This window comes from Adelges cooleyi, unplaced genomic scaffold, assembly GCF_023614345.1.
Source record: "Adelges cooleyi isolate 19-005CV unplaced genomic scaffold, UGA_ACOO_1.1 ACOO_flye_CR_arks_rails_tigmint_CR_PRNA_21, whole genome shotgun sequence".
Classification (NCBI taxonomy): domain Eukaryota; kingdom Metazoa; phylum Arthropoda; class Insecta; order Hemiptera; family Adelgidae; genus Adelges; species Adelges cooleyi.
The window spans coordinates 311,971-335,959 of record NW_026095871.1 but is presented as its reverse complement, the minus strand read 5'-3'; the positions used below and the strand labels follow the sequence as shown (position 1 = coordinate 335,959).

The 23,989-nt window shown below is 34.3% G+C and overlaps 1 protein-coding gene across 1 annotated transcript; it reads right to left on the bottom strand.

Annotated features, from left to right (window-relative positions):
• Window positions 1–537: 537 nt before the first annotated feature.
• LOC126834464 (neuropeptide SIFamide receptor-like) lies at window positions 538–23,535 on the bottom strand. The gene is made up of 4 exons (XM_050566394.1): window positions 23,197–23,535; window positions 16,817–17,091; window positions 2,959–3,209; window positions 538–2,160 (listed from the first exon to the last, which is right to left on the bottom strand). The coding sequence occupies exons 1-4, from the start codon at window positions 23,220–23,222 to the stop codon at window positions 1,426–1,428; spliced, it is 1,287 nt and encodes a 428-aa protein (XP_050422351.1). The 5' UTR covers window positions 23,223–23,535; the 3' UTR covers window positions 538–1,425.
• Window positions 23,536–23,989: the final 454 nt, after the last annotated feature.

The window sequence follows — 23,989 nt, the reverse complement described above, 5'->3', positions numbered from 1 at the left end:
TCACTTACTGTCACTCAACTTAAAAAGTAGTTTTATCACATATTCTATCACGAAAATTAAAATTTAGCAATATACTACATAATTATTCTAGGGTGAAAACAATTTTAAGTTTATAAACCAGAGGAGTTGTATAAAAAAAAAAATTAACTAAGTTTATTTTTAGAATTTGTGTAACTAAATAATTAGTTAAAAGGTTCAAATCAGCTTAACTTAATCATGTATTAACGTGTTAATGTTTAATGTTGTTCGAAGGCAATGGACATGGTCAAAAACCAGAGGGATTTCTGACCCAAGAGAGTAAGGTAACAATATTATATGGTAAAATAATAGAGTTTATAGGCAAAGTACAGGTCGGTGATATGTCAGAATAAAACTACTTAGATAGCATAGCAAACAAACTTACTTATCATGATCGATATCGGAGGGAGGATTTTGAGTGAGCACATAAGACTAGATGATGATATTTTGTAAATGGAAAATTCAAACAAAGTTAGAAATGGTCTTTTTGGCTGATGCTATTGTTGATGTTTTTGGGCATTGTTTTTTTTTTTTTTTACAGAGTTATCGAATAGATACTGTTACAAGGGTGTAATATACAGAGTGTCCCATTTTATAATACAAATCGATTTTTCTCCAAAAATACAAATTATATCAAAAAGTTGTTATTAGAGACTTTAAGAGTACAAAGGGGGACGTTAAAAAAAAATACATGGTCCAAAATTCAAAATGGCGGACTTACGGTCAAAATCTTGTTGTTTTAAAAGAAAACATGTATTTTTTGTTAACCAAACAAATGTTCTTATCAAATCTAACAACTTTTGTAGGAAAAATTTTTCGGTAAAACCCATAATTTGTAAATTAAGTCTCTATAGCTATTTTTTTTTGTTATTTTATTTTGATGCATATGGTAACCGTGTCATGTGTGGTAACCTTGGTATGTAAGGTAACTGTGGTACGTTTATCATTTCCTAACCTAACCTAACCTTACCATTACATTATCATTATTTTTTATCGTTAACGTTCAGGAGGCTAGGTTCCTCTTTTCTGTGCATCACAAAGACAAAAACCACGGTTACCATACATACCATGATTACCACACAAACCAAGGTTAACACACATACCGTATGCATCAAAATAAAATGACAAAACTAAAAAATAGCTAAAGAGACTTAATTTACAAATTATGGGTTTCGCCGTTTAAATAGTTTCGATGAGCACATTTGTTTGGTTAACAAAAAATACACGGTTTCCATTTTTTAAAAAACATGTTTTTAACCGTAAGTCGGCCATTTTGGACCATATTTATGTTTTTTTTTTTTTAACGTTCCCCTTTGTACTCGAGGACGACATGTAGGTATGTAGGGCGTCGATTTGTAACAGTTTTCGTTTGAACACATATAGTGTGTATTTTCAATGAGGGTGTAATCAGACAAACGACTTTGCATACTTTTTCGAATAATACTGAAGCATGGATTCGGCAAACTCGTCGTTCATGCGAAACTCTTTCATGGACAACGACCTGGGCTTGACCGCGGCCGTCCGGTCGGCGATGGCGTTACCCAGACCGGCGGCGGCGGACTGTTCGACGTAGATGGCGCCTATGGTACGTCTGAGCGCGGGCTTCTTCCGGTCCGTCTTGGCGGGTTTCTTCTTGCGTTTCACCACGGTGCCGGCCTTCTTGTTGAAATACTTCATGGAGTTGCTGTAGTCGAACGCCTGGCAGATTTTGCCGGACAACAGCGCCTTGTAGCCGTCCCTGAACCTGTGGTTGAATATGGCGTACAGCAAAGGATTGACCGACGAGTTGGACGCGCCCAGCCACTGGGCTATGGGCACGGCCGATATGATGAACTGTTCCACTGCCGGCGACATGTCGATGAACTTGATACAGGTAAAGGCGACGTACAGCGGGAGCCAAGTGACCGCGAAGAACACGACCACGTACAAGATCATCGTGATCACTCTGAGCTTAGATCTCTGCAGCAGGTGCGCGCCGTTGGGGATGGGTTCGCCGGGCACTTTGCGACGGCTGACTTTTTGCCAGATGAACATGTAGCACACGGCGATCACCGACAGCGGCACCAGGTAACACAACAGCAGGTTGGCGATCACGAAATACCAGTTGCCGCTCTCCATGGTCGGCCACGACTCGACGCATATCTAAAACGAAAAATCGGGTTCGAAAAAATTGCGTTTATTTGTTTAAAATTAAAAATAAATAGCTCCGTTTGGGATGTGAACGCGGAGAAACTTCACGTCACGTGATAAGAGAAAGTGATAAGAGATAAATGATAAGAGACGAGCGGTGTGATGAATGATAAAAAAGGTTCGTTCGTTTTGGAAAAAAAGTGTACACTAATATTAGTATAGTGTCTGGGGTGTGTGATCAGGTGTGGTATTTCTAAACAAACGTTTTTGGTGTGTAGATTAATCAACTGATAATTTATTTCTATCGATAGTAGAATTGATTATAGAAATTAGTTGATAAGAAATATGATAACGACCAACACGGATAATTGGGTATCACACCTACTCTACGGTCGGTGTGAAAAAAGTGTACACTAATACAACACTAAAACAAACAGCGTGTAGTACACTTTTAGTGAAACAAGTGTACACTTTTTTTGTCAAAACGAACAAACCTAATATAAAACTGGTAAGAGAATGTAGACAAGTGATAACTGATAAACGACGAAAGATTATAGTTAAGTGATAAGAGATGTGTGATAATGGATAAATGATAAGCGATAAGAGAGAACTGATAAGAGATAACATATCCACGGGTCAATGTTTTTCCGAGATGGATTTTCCATTTCTCAAATTTTACTGAAGTTTTGAACATTTGTACAATCTGTACGCAGAGTTGGTCGTTTTTTATTCGAACAATCTCTTTAGTCGACCATGACTTGGATGATTTTTTGGCATAATGATTTCAAGTAAAATATTGTTTTATATTACTAGTCGATCGCTGCCTTCTTCCATGGGTTGCAAGTCGAAAAACACAGCCCAAGGTATTGTAATTGTGAAAGATGCGATCCATATGACGTAGACCGCTCGCAAGCAAATACCTTTGCCCACCGGTGTCACCAGGAAACACACGGACAGGCACCGTTCCACTGATATTGCTACCAAAAAGTTGATGGATGCATAAACGGACACTCCTTGTAAGTACGGCACAAGTTTGCACACGACTAGGCCCAACTTCCATTCTAAACAGAACAACAACACAATATATGAACTGTAAAATATACTAAAAAAAATTACACCGGTATTAGTACAACAAAGTTGACCGATATAAAAAAAATCATGTCTATTTTGACAAAGTTGGGAAGCGAACAAATTTGATTTATAACTAATAAATTTGTATTGATTTAAATGCCTATACATGTTTAGTGTTTGCAATGTAAGTATAACCGCGCATCGCATACATACACAAAGTTTGACTTGCCATTTGAAGTTTGTAGCACGTCGTGTATTATAGTTTTAATGTACATAATACATTAAGTCCCAAATCAAATTATCAGACCATTTATCAAAAGTCAATACTTTCAACGTTTACACAAAGGCCTGTGAAACCTCTGCCGGTAACAATAACTAACCTAGTTTTTAGCTTCGATGATGGTTTTGTGTTTTTTACAACGGTTTGGCTTTTTGTAGTTAGGTATAAAATAACAAAACAAAACATTTAGGTCGTTAAAATTTGATAAAATTTATTTTTATTAGTCGTTTTAGTGAAATATTAAAAAACTAATTTCTTTACCACGCCATGATGATTTTTAGTTACTAATAACACTCGAAAAATAATATTTTAAGTATAAAATTCCATTATTCGTAAATTATTTTTCATCTGTTCAATTAAAAGTATAAAAATAAAAATTTAATTTAAAAAAAAAATGTTGTTCAATGACACGAATAATATTGCACATCAAATATATAAAATATATAATGTAATAGTTATGTATACATTTATTAAATTTGATATACAAAGTATTTAATATTTAGGTATTGTATTAATTAATGGCTCAATCATTAATATAATTTCTTATTTGTTAATAACACTGTACAAAAAACTTGACCTTTTTTTTTTCAACAAGAACCAGTGTTTATTTTTTATTATTTGTTTAACCGATTCCAAATGTTGCCTACAATTTTTTCTAGCCCACCAATTTGTATTTTAAAATCTCTTGTTCTTTTTCAAAGTGTTTACTGAAAATATTTGTCCTCTCCTAACCGCAGTGACAAAAACCACCGGTATTGATTTTGCAGTGATTTCTACCGACGGTTAAGTATTTTGTTTTTTTTTTATAGCATCCACATATTCGCTTAGCAGTGTTGTTTTTTTTTTATTATCACTTTCAGGCATAATATTTCCTATATATTGTATAGGCTATATAACCATATTATATGGCTGCGAACGGGGTCGACCCTATACCGTGTACAGACACGAATATACAGACTTGATGGTATATGCTATCGTGACCCACGCCGTAGAAATTAACATGGCCCGAGTATTTACCTCTAATCGAATTTTTCTCGTGTTAACCGCAGTGCACTAACGGCTAGGACGAAAAAATTGCATTTATTTAGAGAAAAAAAGACTTACTTACTAATTAAAAGTCTTGTTTGTATCGCGACGAAGCACAAAAATTATTATTAATCTGATGATACGGCGCGTCGTATAGGCAATTTAGCAACGGCCCCGTATTGAATGCACGACAACCAACGCTTTTGGTTAGGTTAAAGTATTAGCTGGTGTTATTATGATTAGAGCAGAGGACTTGTAGCTCTAAAAAAAAAAACATTAAATATGCAAGCACTTATGCACTTGAAAACCCTAAAATATGCACTAAATTTATATGCTTTAAAACAAATTTTTCAGCGATTTAATTAAACAAATTAATTACTTTAATTAAAACATTTAAAATAAGAAAAAAACAATGACTGACTAAATTAAACTATATTTATATGCTACACTACATAGTCCACGACCAATAAATGAATAAAAACTTTGGCTTAATGAAACTCTTACTATTTATTGACTTAATTATACTGTAAATAATGTATAATTTATTAAAGATAGGTATATTGAATAGCTGATTTTTTTATTTAATAATTTGATATATTTATTCTTCTGACCCTAAAAAAAAATTCCAATATTTTAGAAATTTTTTACTGATTATTGTTTTGACTTTTGATAAATCGTTTTTAAAGCAAATGTTCAAAAAAAAATTCCCTTAAAAAGCAATTATATAACTTATAAATGTCTCAAAAAGCAAAACAGACCTAAATATGCAACACAGAAATTACAGATTTGGCTTTGTCATAACCTAAAAGAAATTCCTTTATGGTTGGCTTTTTTGTACAAATATGCAAATGCTAGAAGTGCTCTGCCCTAATTATGACTATTATGGACAACAAACATAATATATCTCATCTTATCCATGTCGATAGACGCAGTGATGACAACTGCTGATTTCCTAGTAATTAGCTTGTAAATATTGTTCTAATCTACTCTGTTGTACAATACAGTGTTTTGCCATTTTGCGGCTTCCAAATCAGTTAAGGACTTGGTAATAATTGTTGAATACATCTGAAAACTCCATACAGACGGTCATAAACTAAAATGTCATACACTAATTAACTTGGCATTGTATCTTTAACACATTTTAAGCGCCATTCATACAATAACTGAATTACTCAATTCTATAGCCTGGCAACTAAAAAGTGTTAAAGACACAACACGTACAATTTCCACGACCAACCGCTAAAAATTACTGTTGTTATAATTTAATTTCAACGGCAGTTGAAACGAGTAATTTAATTTTTAAAACGAAAATCGTATCGTGACAATAAAGTTGGGTTGAAAAAAATTGTGCATTATTGTAATTTTTTCACAGAAATTTCTGAAGGCTTTTTTGCTAAGCGGCAAAGGACACGGTGTTTGTGCAGCTCAACGGTTTTGCCGGTCGTCTGGCGCGAAGAGACGGTTTACACATAAAACGATCACATTGATTTATGATCGAGAAATGTGCTGACACACACGAATACAGAACGTGCCAGAACGACGACTGTCCGTAAGGGTAAATAATATATATATATATATATATATGTTTTACTATAATCCGCCGGGATATTACTCAAAAGTTCCAGAAAATGATATATATATATATATACTATATTGTTATGATCCGGACAATTGCGGGTGTAAATATCTACAACACAGTGTTTGCAAAAAAAAAAAAAAGCCAGTACAGTGGGGTCGGGGCATAGTGGTGACGGAGAGGTCACAGGTCAACAGATTTTATCACTTTTAAATAAACTCTTCGATGCGAATCTGTGGCTAGTATGTTCAAACCAGTTATAGCGGTTTAGAAGATATCGTTGGGCCAGCAATAATGTGATTAAAATTTAATATTTAGTCTTGTGCAGGGTGGCTACGATAAGGGTCGATCGTCTGTCTATGAAAATGTACTGTCATAGTTACCCATATATAACGTAATTGACAATATAATGAAAATATTTTCATTACCTGTCGACTGTCGATTCACACACACACACATAGCAACCTAGAAACTGACCACGGCCAAAGTGTAAATTTACCCTATTTTTGGGGTTTTTCCTTAATAAAAAAAAAAAATTTACTACAGATTTTTGAAAAAAATTGTATATGTTATAGTTCCATTTTACATTCTATTTTTGGTCTACTTTTCAGATCAAAATCTCTAAAACTTTGCTGGAAAAAGTGAAATAAAGGAAACAATTCTATCTCTTCTAAGTGAAAAGGTTTATGATATTTTTTTGGTTTGTTAATGTTTATCGATAGTGTTCTATGTTTGAAGAACAATTCATATAAATTTGGAACATTTTCGACTATTTTTAAAAAAGTTATAGAGCATCGTTATTTTAAGTTGAACAATTTGTACATTTTTTAGGTGTTTTTCTCGATTTTGATGGGGAAGGGGTGACTTTTTTTAATTTTTGGCCTGATAAAGTACCTTTCAGGTATGATTTCTGATCTATAGAGTGTTGCTACACAAAGAAATCGGTTCAGCGGCTTACGAGATATCGTGGGTCCAGACACAAAAATAAAAACACATCATTGTAAAAAAACAATACCTTCTCAGCTCTGCATCGAAGCTAAAACCTTATAATTTTAAACGTTATTCAATCGTTCCACACACACATACATTTCAGGTACTTCCTCGGACACTTCCGGTCTATTATTACAATATTATTGTATCGCTATTATGAGAATTAAGAGTCAGGTAGTAACGTTTACTACCGTTTTCACTTAGTTTGGCTGCACGGGTGTCCAAAAATCTTAAAAATATTGTTTTATCAGAAATTTGTGAAGAAGAAAAAAATGATTGTAATTTGTTTATTTAGCATAGGCGCAATGAGAATAAAAAAATGGAGGTTGCTTAAGCTAAGGAATTTTAGTTAATGAGGTTAATGTTTTTTTTTCAACAAGGACGTTGTATATTAACTTAACATTTAACACTTTAGTTTATTAGCGTTTTAATTTTATAATAAAAATATATGCAACGTTACATTGTACAGGTATTTTATACAATAGTTATTGCAAGCTTTGCTTGTTCTGCAAACGTGTCAATAACTTTGTTTATGTTAATTAAATTTGTCATATCTTTTTCGATTTATAATATTGGCAAATCTGTGTGTCTGTCCCGTCTCATTGAAACCCTAAGCCAAATCTTTATTTTTCTTAAAGCAGAAAACGAACGTTCACAAGATGCATAACTAATGGGAAGTGATAGACACGTGATATTGATGATTAATACTGAATAATAAACACTGTTCTCAACTGTGCAAAAGCCTTTTAATTTTTTTTTTATATTAAACATTTTTTTAAGCATATTTGTTAGTACATAAATAGGAAAAATATTAGAGGGCGCTTGTTTTAAAATTGGGGGTGCTAATTCCCCTTAGGTCCACCCCTCCCTAAATGTTATTTAGGCAACAGAACAATAATATTTTACTGCGGTTGTCTCTGAACGTTGTTTGTATGTTATTTTGTTTAATAGAATAACAATATATTTTAATTTTAAATAAATAAATAAATGTTGTACATTATGGGAAGCGTTTTGCCCTTTGCACCAGATGATCGACCCAAAAAAACTTGGAAATCTGATTTTTTACCTTCTTGGCGTCAAAACTCACATGTTTCAAACTTCATTTAAAATTTTTAAAAAAATGTTTATCTACCAAACTTGTGTATTTTGATGGTATATTTAAGTTTTTCCGGTCCGAATCACTTTAAAATAATGTTGTATAGATTTTTTTGTTGTTCAGCAAAACTCTTTGCCGGTTTTTTGCGTTTCCTAAAAAATGTGATTTTTGTCAGCTTGTCAGCTTTAATTCTAGCCTACGTCGCAGTGCATTATAGTACATACATTATAAAATATTGAATAAAACCCTGACTTGGCACGATTTTTAGCAAAAAAAAAAAATAATGGAATATAAAATAAATAAATTGTGAATTAAGAACACTATTATCGCTTGTAGACGGTTCCACGACCGACTTATGCGGTGTTTTTTTTTTATCTTGTGGTTTTTGAAATATATTGACTAAAGCGAAATAGGGTTTTTCCTGCGATATTTTCTCGGTATACATAAACGCTTGGAAATAAATTCAAATGTTTTGTTTGGAGTAATAAAAATAAACAACCTATCTGATATCTCGCAGCCGCCGGTGTGGTTTAGGGTTGGTGGATAAATTTAAGAGTAATAAAAGCACCGCACCGAGGGAATACACCCTATTCACAATCGAAGATATAGGCCTAGCTATTAAAAAAAAAAAAAAAAAAAACTATAAAAACTTATGACGGAAATACAAGTCGCTTGAAAAAAACCCAATCGTTTGGTGTGCAAATTTGTGTGAGAAAATATATTTAAAAGTCAAAAGTACAGTAAATAATGTATACAATAATATTTACATACAGCGTGTACAGCATGTATTATAAATTCGGTTTAAAGTTCAAGGCCTAAAGTATTGGAACGTTGGCTGGGGTGTATTTATTTTCCTTCGAAAACCTATGTCGGTTTTCAGTAGTAGTAGTTCTTGGCCTCAAAATGTATATTACTCAAAGTATAAGAAAACTAAGACCGCCCTAAAAACGTTAACAATCTGTTTACGGTGGTGTCGCCCCATTGGGGTCGAACAAAACTTTTATAATACCTTTTGTACACACACACACACACCATTGCTCTAATACGTTTAGTTAAGGTATTACTTTTCCGGGTATGCTCGCTTGGTCGCAATCTAAAAAGTTTTTTATTTTTATTATATTTGTATCATCAACAAGACCACTTGGTCTTGGTCGTCGACTGATTAGTGTTTTGCCCTCATCCCTAACTAAGTATAGGTACTGACCTAAATAACGACACATAACTACCAACACTCGACCACCGAAGATTACCTGTAATTTTGTACACACACACACACACACACATCGTGTATTACCTATAGTACTTATTAAGAAAATAATGGTTGTAATAAATAACAACACACCGAACAAAGTGTGTAATCTAGATTTTAAAAAAATGGGCCCTTTGAAACGAATTTCAGTTGAACACAAACACATCACAGTTGATGAACAAGTTGGAAAAGTTTTCATTTGCAACAACTCATCATATAATATACCTTTGAACGTTATGTACTTTCAATAGCTATAAACAAAATTGCCCCAGGGGCACCGATGAAATCCGAATGATTAACAAATACATACACAAAACTCGCGCCTCGTTAAGTACGTTGAAAAAAAAAAACAAAGGCTTTGTAAATCCTCGTTTTGTTGTCTTGACAACAATTACCTTCATTACTTACAAACACGGAGCGGTCTTACATTATATAAGTATTGAACGATTACTTTGATGCTGGAAGTACTTGCAAAGCGACTGTTGACTAGGAACTAGCGAAATTTTTATAAAAACACAAGTCCAACCTGTCTAAAAAAACCAAAGCTAATATTGTGTGATGTACATTTTTCAAACTTTGGAATTATATATATAAAAAAAAATGCATAAAATAAGGTAGTGGTTTAAATTATGAATTTCCATCACTATTGTAAAGCATCTCTATTGTGGTTTCAGTAGCGCTTAAGCATCGAATTATATATTTGTCAACCATTTTTTGATGGCAAAAAAAAATCCTTATCACTGATAACAAAACATTGATAATAATCCTGTTATCTATTTTTGATAAGGTAGAATCACTGATAAGGGATGATGATCCTTACCCAACAATACACTACTGCAGGTATTTAAAAACGATGCGCTAAACTCAGTAGTGCATTTAATTTGCAAAAACATATTTTATAATTTCTTAGATATTATAATATTAGGTACATATTCTTGTACAAACATAATAATCGGCTAGACTTTAAATTGAATCGATTATTGTTATGAAATTTTAGTTTTACAATACCAGATTAGATTTATGCCTAACCGTGAACACGTACAATACAGAAGGTGAAAGATAAACAGCAATCGTTTAATATTGCTAATTATTATATTATATAATGAGTACAATTTAAACGCGTTATTATAGTTATTACGGTATACAAATTAATTAGATTTCGTGTACCACGAATACAAGGGGAGGCCATAGGATAACAGCTATACATGTTCCGTCCCAATTTGTTTTGCATTTGTGTGTATACCTTGATAGTTGATGTAAACACATTAAAAAAAAAAAAAAATGATAATGATAATATAAATCCGGGTATAGTAGTAGGTAATAGCGTGTACAATATAACATAATATACAAGTCATAGTGTTTATAGAGTGACCTTTTCGAAATGCAAATGCCGTCTTCAACGTTGGGCTGATCACTTACACATAATATAATGTACAATATTTCCCATATCAAACAAGTCAATCGACAATGACACGTTTGAACTAGATGCATTACTTTGTCTCGTACTTACCTGTTGAACGTGAGAAAAAAAAACTAACTATGTTAGCCAGCATGCAAATTATTATTATATAATATATGGTACTGTGGGTTTTCCCTTTCAAAACCCAGTTTTTACATAAACCAGTTGCGTCGGTTCGAATTGCTACATTTATTTTAAACAATTTAATAATAATTATAGTATAAATAAATAAGTAATAAAATACACCAGTTTTATGGGAAACCGATTTTTTTATGAGCCAATTAAATTCCAACGACTCTTTTCCTTATACATAGTACAAACACATTTTACTTACTAACTTACTTAGATTATTTTACCGGATTTCAGATTACTTATTGAAAACGATAATAGAATAATTAATACAAAACCAATGCTATCATAGTAATATAACGTCATCGGTTCTATTGACAACCGAATTAATCGACACATATTATTATTAAAAACCGGTATTGCTCGAATCCGCACAAAAGAGATAACCTAATTTTTTTTTCAAGACTATAATCTCATACGATATTAATTGTACAGAAACTACATACCGTAACGACTTCTTAATAACAACGTTCGACAACCGTTTGGTAAGTATTAACACGGGTGAGAGAGACCGAAAAAAAAGAAATTATAATAATATTATACATTATTTTTTTATTAATAAAAAAAACCATCGCATGGGCGTTATGTTTACTATATGATAAAGCTGTTCGGATTCAAAACCGTACCTATAATAATATTGTTTTTGACATTAGATAATCGTTTGGCGATAAATTACACACACAAAACATGACTAGACAAGCGGTATTAATTATATGATAATAAGAAATAAACGATCGGCTGTCACGGCGGCTTTGCTGTGAATTAATTGCGTCGGTTTGGCTATTTTTTAAAAAAAAATTTTCACTAGTTGGAAATTATATTTGTCGATTTGTGTGTGGTGTCGTCTATTATTAATAATAATAAACCAACAGCTGTTGTACTATGTTGAAAGTGGGCGAGCACGTGGGAAATAGGCATAAGAGGAGGAGACAGGTGCGCGCAGAGCTTAAACGGGCTGGAATAATATTGTGTATTGTTAAAAAATCGCTTTGAAGAGAGACGGAAAAAACAGAAAAATCTCAAAGGGCTATCCGACCCGGTTTTTTTTTATTTTTTTTATTTTGTACATACGGTTTTGTCTCGGAGCAAGGAAACGCAATAGCATATTACATATATAACAACGATAATAATAACGTTGTGCTTATAATGAAAAAACCCAAAAAGTTTCACAACAATAAAATTCTGCAGCGGTCGCGTTCCGGTCAAGTGCTTAAGATACAAAAGTACAACACAAGAATACGGCAAGGGGGTGGCCTTCAAATACAGGGTGATCATCAGATGTAAGACACACACTCGGTTGCTGAGAAAATGTGTTTTCCTGTACTGAAAACACAACGTCCGTTCATCTTTCCCGTATAGGCGATGAATAGGTAAGTAACTTTCCAAGTATCAAAAAACATTGTGAAATATGTACCTAAAATTTGTTAATCAACACACACACAATCTGATTTCTCAAGAAATGCACCGCTCGTTAGGATGATTGCAAATGAGTGGACTTAAATTGAGTACAAAGTTTTTTACCTGCTCCACTTCTGATCTAAATGATGTAATTAATGTGTTTATGTTATTGCTTTATCTATCATTATCTTGACGTCTGTATTTTAGAACAGATTCGTGGAAATTCATAGTTTCTTTATGTTATATACTTAATTTTATATAACTGTTTAATCGTACCTAGTGTTTTTGGTGTTTTCAATATTAGGTTTTCTTTTTATATTCATCCGTTATCAATTGTATATATTATAGTATATAATTGATAGTATCCATTGAAGGCAAGTCCTGGCCTTTTTGTATGCTCCAGTCTACCTACTACACTACGGTCGTTAAGATCACAGCGTTTTATTTTAATTATTTTTCCAGACCTCTTTTCTACCAACGGTGGTTTTTTATTCGTCTTGCAAAAAAAAAAATATATATAAAAACCACCCCGTCCTATTGTTTGTACGGACCGCCGCAATCGAGATTTGCCCCCCCCCCCCCAAAAAAAGACAAAAGAAAAAGTACACCGACTCTTTTGTACGGTAGTCGCGCCACCAGTGGAAACCTTTGGCACGATAACTTTGCCTGGATTTGTTACACATAAAACATAACAACATGCAACATGTGAAACAAAATATTATAATTTGAAATCAATCAATTCTTCTTCGCACGCTATTAATTAAATGGGTTTTACTGCCATGACTAATTTCCATATGAATTTATTTACTCATTCCCCTTGCCCTTAGATCAGCCTCGAGATATTATTATATTTTGGCAACAACAACGATTTACCAATTTCTTCGAGTGGAAACGGTTTTAACTGGAGGCCGATATCGGTTGGTCTATCATTATAAAATAGAGCCGATCGTTATTTTCTCGGTTGCGATACGTGCGATTGTAATTAAGACGTTTTAACATGATGAAAAAACCCGGGGACAGCTGGTCCAATGATTCATCCTGTGTGTCGTGGCAATAAATAATATTATATTTTTTTCGAATAATTATACATACAATATACTTTCAAACTACATTTTAGTTGCGCTCTCGAGTTGGCCGCGCGAACAGGTGTTGCAAAACAAAAACAATATTTAATTAAAAATACGTTAAATTAACCTATTTATATTTGAAAACATATAAAATAATATTGACTATCTATAATATCTATCCTTACTGCGGCACCGTCAACAGCCTTTACTGCAATCACAACTCTTCTCCGTCTAATGTGCCCCAATCTCGAGCACAAGACTTCCTATACAGGGTGATTGATTAAGGATAAGACACTAATTTTCTCGAAATATATTAATATTTTGAACAATATTTTTTTCCAAGATTTTTTGTTACACATTGTACTATATTTTTCAATATTTTGACAATTTTTATCACCAATCCTTGAAGGGTTCAATATTTTGAAGCCAAAAAGGGGGATTTTAGTTTTTTTTTAATGGCAACATATGTTTTTAACTACATAAATTTGTAGACAAAAAATAAAAAAATATTTTAGCGTTTGAATTTTGAATTTTCATTTATTTGTTCATTTGTTATGACTTTGTAAAGATAGTACATTTTCTCTTAATAATTATCATGTTTCTTCGGATTTCCAAAACCGGTAGCACATCAAGTTCATATTTATGTTCGCATTGTCCATTTGGCGATAACACTCTAACAAAAATAAGTCACTGGTATAAAAAGACTTTGAAATAATGATAGACAAACGGTTCTTATCTACAGATTACCACCTATTCCAACACAGGTACACAGGTTGGTTTTACAAACCCACTTTATCGAATTATTTTTATGCGTGTAATTAAACTACTCGTCTTTGTAGTAACGATTGAAAATATTAAGAAATACAGTCAAAAAATCAAATCTTAAAGTCATAACAAATGAACAAATAAATGAAAATTCAAACGCTAAAATATTTTTTTATTTTTTGTCTACAAATGTATGTAATTAAAAACACATATGTTGCCATTAAAAAAAAACTAAAATCCCCCTTTTTGGCCTTCGAGGATTGGTGATAAAAATTTTCAAAAATATTGAAAAATATAGTACAACGTGTACCGAAAAATACACATCACAGATTACCATATATTATATACAGTCGAACCGCACGACCAATGTAATAGTGTGTATTTTTCAGACTTGCCCGTTCAGTGAAATAATAAAAAATGAAACGGCAGCCGAGACGATAAACCGAAACCGGACGTACAGGGTGTCCCAAAAAGAATTGGACCTGCCCCGTGTACTTTGATAGTAATTCATTTTGTTCAGGATGACTTTAGGTTCGTCCAAAAAAAAAAAAAAAATTGCGTACACATACAGCGCATAATGTTTTATGCGTTTGGAATAAATGTTTGTAAACCTATCTCTTGGAATAGCAGCGCAACGCTTAGGGCAATCAATTATCAAATCGATCCGTCTTTGACGACGGTGTTGGGGCGCCAACCCAAAGTCAAAACGGAATTCGCGAAAAACTGTCTTGAGAATTTGTTCGTCTAAGACAAAATTGCTAAATTCATTCGACCGACCGGTTTGCGATTTGTATTTCAAATCACGTTCAAGTATAACAGTGAACCCCCCCAGCAGCCGTGCCCAAAGCGGAATTCCCAATACAACACAGACGGGAGGGTGGGGGGGGGGCGCCGACAAGCTTAAGGAATGTAAAAAACGAGCAAACATTTTGATATATATTATTATTATTATTGTAATAACGCCGAATTTGGATTTATATATTGTTTTATCGACGGTGTGTCGTGCGCATTGTTAAAATACATATGCACAATCTGGAACAAGGTTAAACTGTAATTAATAGAACGCTTTCAATGTAGTGCGGCAAACCTCGATTCGTATTCTGTTGGTATTTTTTTTTTTTTTGGAATGTCTGCAAAGTGTCTGTATAACACTAACACTGACATTAGTTTTCTTTATTTAGCCATAATGTCTCATTTTTAAGTCGACTGCGACCTGTGCGTTTTAAATAATTTTCAATATTTCCACTATACATCTGTTTTGATCAATCTCGGTTAATGTTTGATGGTAAAACCGATATAACCGACTAACCGCCGCCAAGTGCAATAATAACAATGGCCAATCAGTCGGATTGTTATCATTTTTTTATTCTCCGCGAATATTAATGATGTTGCTGTATAATTTATGATAGGCACGACAAAATGTGTCACACCGTCTTCGTGGAATCATTTATTTTTTTTTTTATCGACAACACAACACGGTAATAGAAATACATTGTAAAAATTGTGTGTTTTTTCCAGACACAATCATTTTCTATAATGGCTTTTGAATTTATGTGTGTGTGTGTGTTCAATAGGGTTTTCTAAAAGGCAACGACCTAGCTAAATTGCATTTGAATTGCAGAAAGAAATGAGCTTTTTTTTTTTTTTTACCTCAACTCCTCTTATATAGCGTGTGTGGACTTTGCTCTTCAGACGAAAATCACCGTTCTATTTTTCTTTGTTTAATTTTTTCCTCCCAGCAAAAAGTCTTGTAACCGTAAATGAAATACATGCCTCCGGGGAACAAACGGTTGAGTGTGTACTACGGTTTTGAATGTTTTCTTTTGAAAAACGTTTACTTAGTAACCCTAATTGTTTTGAACAATACAGTATAAGTCGGCAGCAAACCCGCCAACTATATTAAAAGAACACTTGTAAAGAAATAACTGTCCCTGCCCTAAGAAATACATACCGGGAACGACAAACTGCGTTATATCTCATTTTTTATACACGTTTTAGACCACGCAGTGGAAACACAAGAAGAAAAGAGGGAAAAAATGACAGATTTTGTTTTTTACCATCCGACGGCGAGCAATCTATCTTTGTACGCCCTTTGACCGTCTCACACGACGAACCCGATCCATCGGTCGATTTATCTTAAACGTGTATGAGTGTTTTTTTTTTTTTCGGTGAGAGATTTATCATACACCGCACACATATTGTTTAACATTAAGAGCGCGCGGTGCGTGTATTGCGCTTCCTTGTGTTGTTATTGTGTACCGTGTACACGGTTTGCATCCCGAGGGGGGGGGGGGGGGGGATCCGCATAAACTTTTGTTGTCCGTAACATAACGTGGCCGTTTTAAAATTCTCATCCCGAGAACAACCCCATAAAGAGCACTACGTGACGGCGCAGAGTTTTCAAAAGTATAACCGACAACAATATCCGACCGGATTTCAAAAGGGGACACGCGTTATTTTTTGATTTTTTTTTTTTTTTTCGCAGCGTATACAACTGCCATTAAGCCGACACGGCGAACGAAAAACTCACAACTATTGTACAGCTCCCACTAGACTACTCACCCCTAGTGATGCTGCTGATGAGCGTCAAAGGAACACACAAGACGTTGACCAGCAGATCTGCCACTGCCAGGTTGACGATGAATATGTTGGTGGGCGACGACCGCATCCTGACGTTCTTGTAGACCACCAGCACCACGGACATGTTGCCCGCGAAACCCAGCACAAACACCACGGTGTACGCAAAGCACATGGCCACGGTGAACGCCACCGAATACTTCATCTGTTCTTGGGACCAGCTGTCCACGTGCGCGTTCCAGAACCCAGTGGAATTGTCCCTGTGCACAACATTGCATTATGTTTAAACGAAAAATTATAAATAACATACAGGCCAAATAGGGGGGGGGGGGTTTAGTTTTCATTTTAAATGGCAACATATGTTTTTAATTACATGCATTTGTAGACAAAAAAAAAATAAAAATATTTTAGCGTTTGAATTTTCATTTATTTGTTCATTAGCTATGACTTTGTTAAGATACAACATTTTCCTCTTAATAAGTTATCATGTTCTCGTGTCTGGGATAACACTCTTACAAAAAAAAAAAGTCACTGGTATAAAAGACTTTGGAATAATGATAGACAAACGGTTCCCATCTACAGATTACCACCTATTCCAACACAGGTACACAGGTTGGTTTTACAAACCCACTATATCGAATTATTTTTATGCGTGTAATAAATAAAACTACTCGTCTTTGTAGTAACGATTGAAAGTATTAAGAAATACAGTCAAAAAATCAAATCTTAACAAAGTCATAACAAATGAACAAATGAGTGTCTTATCCTTAATGAATCACCCTGTATACGTCCAAATCAAACTGCGGCCATAATAACCATATTATGTCCTGGTGGTAGGCTGGTGGTAAACGACACAATATTGCTCTAGCTAAAAATTCAGTTGGCCCCAATTGTACAATTTAAGTTACACCAACTAGAAACGTATTGCGACACTTGTATTATTGTGTTAACCATAATTTTAGTTGTCCCAAAACTATGTCTGAACAACAGCTTTTGGCCAACGCACAAAGGGCTTGTGGTGGTGATAATATTATTATATAGTGCCTCGCACGGATAATTTTTTGAACCGACACGGCTCCCTCGGGACCTGCGGTGGTCCGTGTGCGTTATCTGTTTTATTTTCGCCTCCCCCGCATTGGTGCCCTATTTATCTCGGTTCGGCTGCTTTTCTGTGTACACACAAAGTCTTAAGGGCCCCGAGCAAACGTTTAATGGATCACCCGGGTCCGCATAGGTATAATTAAACGTACAAAAGTAGGACGGCCGTCGAATAAATCACAGACCGAGAGCGTCTTGGAAACAGCCAAGTGGTTGTTTATTCGGTTTCAATATAATATATTACAAAATGGGGGGGGGGGGGTAGGGAGGTTATTGGTATTGGCCGAGTAAACGGCTGGTGTTGGGTTTTGGTTGCAAAAAAAAAAAACTGTACCGTTTTCGCCAAAAAAAAAAACGCACGCACTGTGATGCATCATAATAATATTATGCAGTTATTGTCATCGCGTTGCATAATAATATGTTAAATGCATTTTGTTATATACAGGGTGTCCCGTTTTAAAATACTAATCGATTTTTCTCCAAAAATACTAATCCGATCAAAAAAAAGGTTGTTTATTAGACACTTTTAGAGTACAAAGGGGGACGTTAAAAAAAAAAAAAAAAAACATGGTCAAAAATTAAAAATGGCCGACTTACGGTCAAAAACATGTTTTTTTTTTTAAACGGAAACCGTGTATTTTTTGTTTACCAAACAAATGTTCTTATCATATCGGTAAAACCCATATTTTAAACGGTAAAACCATAATTTGTAAATTAAGTTTCTAGCTATTTTTAGTTATGTTATTTTATTTTGATGCATATCGTAACCGTGTCATGTGTGGTAACCATGGTATGTGTGGTAACCGTGGTATGTGATGTAACCTTGGTTTGTGTGGTATGTTTATCATTATTCATTACCTAACCTAACCTTACCATTACATTATCATTATCTTTATTGTTAACGTTATCCTCTTTTCTGTGTATCACGAAGACAAAAACCATAGTTACCACACATACCGAGGTTACCATAAATATCAAAATAAAATGACAAAACCAAAAATAGCTAAAGAGACTAAATTTACAAACTATGGGTTTTTTCATTTAAATTATGGGTTTTACCGAAAATTTTTTCCCACAAAAGTTGTTAGTTTTTATAAGAACACATTTGTTTGGTATACAAAAAATACACGGTTTCCATTTAAAAAAAAAAACATGTTTTTGACCGTAAGTCGGCCATTTTGAATTTTGGACCAGATTTATGTATTTTTTTTTTAGACGTCCCCCTTTGTACACTCAGAGTCTTTAATAAACAAATGTTTGACCGGATTAGTATTTTTGGAGAAAAATCGATTAGTATTTTAAACTGGGACACCCTGTATATAATAATAAAATAGACGGAAAATTCAGTAAGACAAGCTCTCAAACTACAACGACGACGTTCGTGTGCCAGTTCAGCGTAGACATGATGCGATGATGATGATGATGATTATCGCGGATGTACAAGCAATATACTATATATAAATATATATATATTATACAGCGTGCTATATAGTAACCCTGACCCGTATTTGAACCGTCTTAAAACAACTACGGCGAAGATTTCCGCAATAATAGTCGATGCGTTTGATTGAAAGTTCACCACCCAGATAATACACATTATAGATTATGTAGCCCAGGATCCGGCTTGGGCACGACGGCGACCCCGCCTCAGTACATTAGTACTTAAGTATCTTGTGTGTTGTCACTTGTCGACCTACCGCCGAATTGGTCCATTTGTCCATTTGTACACCTGATTTTCATTGGACCGACAATTGATCACTTTCCTGCTGAGATCAATTGTCGGCGATTAATTATTCACCGTACTCGGACACGGATCAATGAGTTTGTAAGATCGACAGCGGTACACCTTTTCGGGGAAGTCTTCTGCACAATAAGTAGTCGTTTAAACTTGAAACGGTTTGCTTCGTTTACGGCCGAGTTGGAAGCACTGTGCTTGTGCTCAATTACTTATGTACTGTTTATACAACAATACACGGCGGTATACTTGAAAGCGGCGGTAAGCAATGTGATGCGATGGTCAGATCTCCAAAGTTAGCAGCCACGTGGATATTATATGGAGTCATATGTCTACATAGTGTTCACAAGTGGGACATGTGTATGTGTACTAAATTGATTGAATGTGTTTTTTTAAGCTATATACGTGTGTGTGTCTCGCTAAGCTTGACAAATTATTGATCAAACAAAAAAAAAAATAAAGCGGATATTCTACAACGTAGTAAGCTTATGTGGCTTACAGAAAGAAGAATTCTAATTAAATTCCATATAAGGTACATTGAAAAATGTATCATCACCGCTAGATAGTTAATGTATATTTATATTATTTATACTGTATTGCCTGCAACCGGTAAAATCTTCTAATAAGACACAGCATAGTCAGCAAGTGTATTTAAAAAAAAAAAAAAAGTAATAACAAATTGAGTGTACAACTTGTTTTACACAACGAAATCCAAAAAATGCAAGTATAATGGGCTGCGTTGCCCGTGTTTGTTTGGGTATATTTAATTTATGATAATGTCCTTTATATATTATATTGTTGTAAGTGGAGCGCCGCCGAGCAGTGCATTTTGTGAGTCCCTAAGTACGACAATATTGGTTTAACGTCAGCTGTTCAAATGTTTGCACTAGTCGTACGAGCAGAGACAATGTAATATGTACAATATAATATAGTTGTATTATCTTAACGAGGTACGTAGGTACGGCATGTGACATTTGAAGCATCCGTTAAAGTGTATTTACTCGCAAAAGTTAATTATAAATGTTCGAATAAGTATATATATATATATATATTAAGAGAAGCTGTTCTTATAGTGTCTCACGCGATAACGGTTAGTATAATTTCAGAGTCTTGGGAAGAGAGCAACATCTTCCCTCTGTGATAGATAAGATAATAACCTCAATCTCTGCAGGTTTGGGGCTCCAACCGGTTTCGGTAAAGTGATTATATTTTGAGCTTACACTTTATGTAAAAAAAAAAAGAAAAATGAAATACAATTATTACAAAACCCATTTATTTAGATTTGGATAGAAAACCGACAGTGCAAAAAGCGGCAGCTTGTTTTTTGTAGAAAAGCCCATTTTCAGTGCCTTTTGGTAAGTATTATTTTTTTTTTATTATTATTTAATTACAATTTATGGCCACGTTAAAATGCAAATTTCAAAATTAACATAAACAAAATAAAGAAACCTACCGTTTTTACCGTTTTATATCAGCTGTATACAAGTAGCTCTTTACATATTATATACTACCAACTTGTGAACGTTATTAGATTGGGTAACATAGATGATTTATGAGATCTATAAAACCGTGTCGTTGGGGCACTAGCAAATAATAATTGTCAATTGACCATTAGGGAATAATATACGATATGTTGTGGCTTGGGTTGATAACGTTTACTATTATAGCTAGGTGGTAATACACTTGACCTTTGCCGTGAAGCTCAGGTCTTGTCTTCCGGTTAGTCTGACTTTGCAAAACTATACAATAGGGACTTGTTACTAGTTTCGACCCTTTCGACAGTCTAGTGTTTATCAGTTGATAGTTTCTGGGGTTTTTTTTTTTGCTTAGGTGATGAAAATGTTTGTGTACCCGTCTTGTGTGATAAATGAATGTGTTACAGCCTCTATTGGTAGTATGCAAAAAAAGAGCTCCTTGTATGGAATGTGCTTGTGGAAAGTATAAATAACTTAAGCCAAAACTTCACCGAGAAATCGCACACCGTAAGGTTTAATATTTATATGTATATATATATTTTTTTTTTCTTCTTAACTTTGTATGAAATATTGAAATAAAATTGAATCTAAAACTTTTTCTCGTGATTCTTTGAAACTTTCAAGGTTAAGTCGGAAAGGTTTTTTTTTATAATTTATTTATTGCCAATGTAATTGGGTCGATTTGCGACCTTTACACAGGTGGGCCAGACAAATGTTTCCCAGCATCATAAAAAAAAAGTACTCATGCCTTTGTGAATGTGTAAAATTATGTTGTAATATATATATAAATATCTTAGTATAAACGCTTTGGCCTTTGCAATCAATACAATATGAAATTCCATCAACTAAACTAACTAGAACTATGTCCTATTGGATTCAGTTGCTCTTAAATTATTCACAGTGCATTATAGTGGGTACCTTAACTCATGTTTGTTGCAAGTATTCAACCGCTTGTCTTTTGGTTTTTACTATTAATACAAAATATAAAACGACCCATTTATAACAGAACACGCGTGCCAAGATGGCTATTCTGAATTTTTTTTTTTTTTGTAAAGTTTGCACCAATGTTTATATTGCTATGTATAATTTAATATAGGCAACAATAGAGCAAGTTTTCCTCTATTGTTATAGTTGGTTTTTATTGTTGTTTTTGTAAAAAAAGCTCGTTTATTCTAATTAAATCTAAAGTACGTTAACCGTTTCACTTATTATGTGCTTAAACAGATGGTTAAAAAAACCCATCCGGTTAAAAAAAAAAAAATCATCTAATTTTCATAAAATATAAATAAACCCGTTTTATAGTATGTTAAGAACTGCTAGTCGATTATTATAAATATGTCTACAGTCTGGTTGTTCCTATTAAAAAAAAATAGGCTTTATTTGATATTTTTAAAAATAATTCCGTTCTGCAACAGGATAACATGCTGTTATTAACAGCGATATAATAATATACATGTATTTCCTCGGAACTGTTGGAATTGGAAAACTGGCTGAAGTGTAATTATAGCTGTTTCCTGTTAAAATGGTTGAGCGATAAATGTGAATTGCTAGTAAATGCGAATGTGAATTGCTAGTCTTCAAAACTATTTTAAATGTCAAAAGTAATATTGAAGTTCATTGACAAACTTAAGATAAACGGGTTTCGATTAAAACAATTAAAAACTAATGTGGCCGTTAAATTCTCTCCAGTTACAAAACATTACTCTGGACGACTTAAACCTTTGTTCGATCGTCGTTTAACCATATTTCGGGTACTTGAAAAACCATTTTTTTTTAGTACCCACCCCACAAAAGGCACACCAAAAAAATACATACATATATCTTTACGTTTGTAAACATTTTACTTGCAAAATGGGTTGTAAGAGAATTAAATTTAAAAAAATGTTTTTCTAAAATAAATACTGTATCTATAAATAAATAAATACATTGTTTAACGATTCAACATGGTCAACAATAATAATACATATTGGTGTGTTGTATAAGTCACGCTAAGGGTACGGTTGTCATGCAAACTAAACTACAATATAGATCACTATCGTTGGTGTGCTGAGACGTACCTCGCAGACGACTCCATGGTACTCATCGGTTTTGCATATATATATATATATATATATTTTATATATATTATACTATCAAGTCAGCAAAACACAGTGTCCAACAACTAGTGATAGGCCCAACGATGATGAACACACGATTGGCAATAAGAAATTATAAAAATAGTATTAATTAACAAACCATTTGTTACTTAAACGGTGACTTGTTTTTTTTATAATATAAATACAATATTATTTTTTAATGATAATTTTGTTAAAAACAAAAAAAAAAAAGAATACAGAACGTCAACAAGTGGTGGACGAGCGGCGGCGGACGTTGTCCCGATACCGCGATGGCCACACGGCGCGGCGGCGGCAAGAGTGTACGCGACGGCCCCCAGCTGTCTGCGGACGCCGAGTGCGTGCCGCGGCGGCGGCGACGGCGGCCGCTACGGATACTCGGCGGATGCGCGCCGCCGCCGCCGCCGCCGACCGGAAGTGGATAGCGGCGGAAGAGGGTAGTGTACGCGCGACCACGTGGGTAACGGCGGCGGCGGCGGCACCGCGTGTCCCGGTGGACGACCCGAACGCCATCTGTCGGCCACGACGGCCACGCACACACCGGATATAGTATCGATCATCCGCGTCCCCGGCCGTCGTGTACACGTTGGTTACATCTTATTTGTAACAATAATTACTATTGCAAACACAGCTTAAAGCTACCTATTGTATTCTTAAATCTCAAGACAAATGCAGAAGGGTCACTTTCAATTTTCAACGAAAAAGTGACCGCCATTTTGTAAAATGTTTTGTTTCG

Bases quoted from the DNA above. Each gene is read 5' to 3' on its own strand.
- LOC126834464 (XM_050566394.1), bottom strand. From the start codon at position 23,222: ATGAGTACCATGGAGTCGTCTGCGAG. The intron at 17,092-23,196 runs GTACGTCTCAGC...TGTTGTGCACAG, and splicing joins ACCATGGAGTCGTCTGCGAG to GGACAATTCCACTGGGTTCT. The intron at 2,161-2,958 runs GTAATATAAAAC...TTTTCGTTTTAG, and splicing joins AAGAAGGCAGCGATCGACTA to ATATGCGTCGAGTCGTGGCC.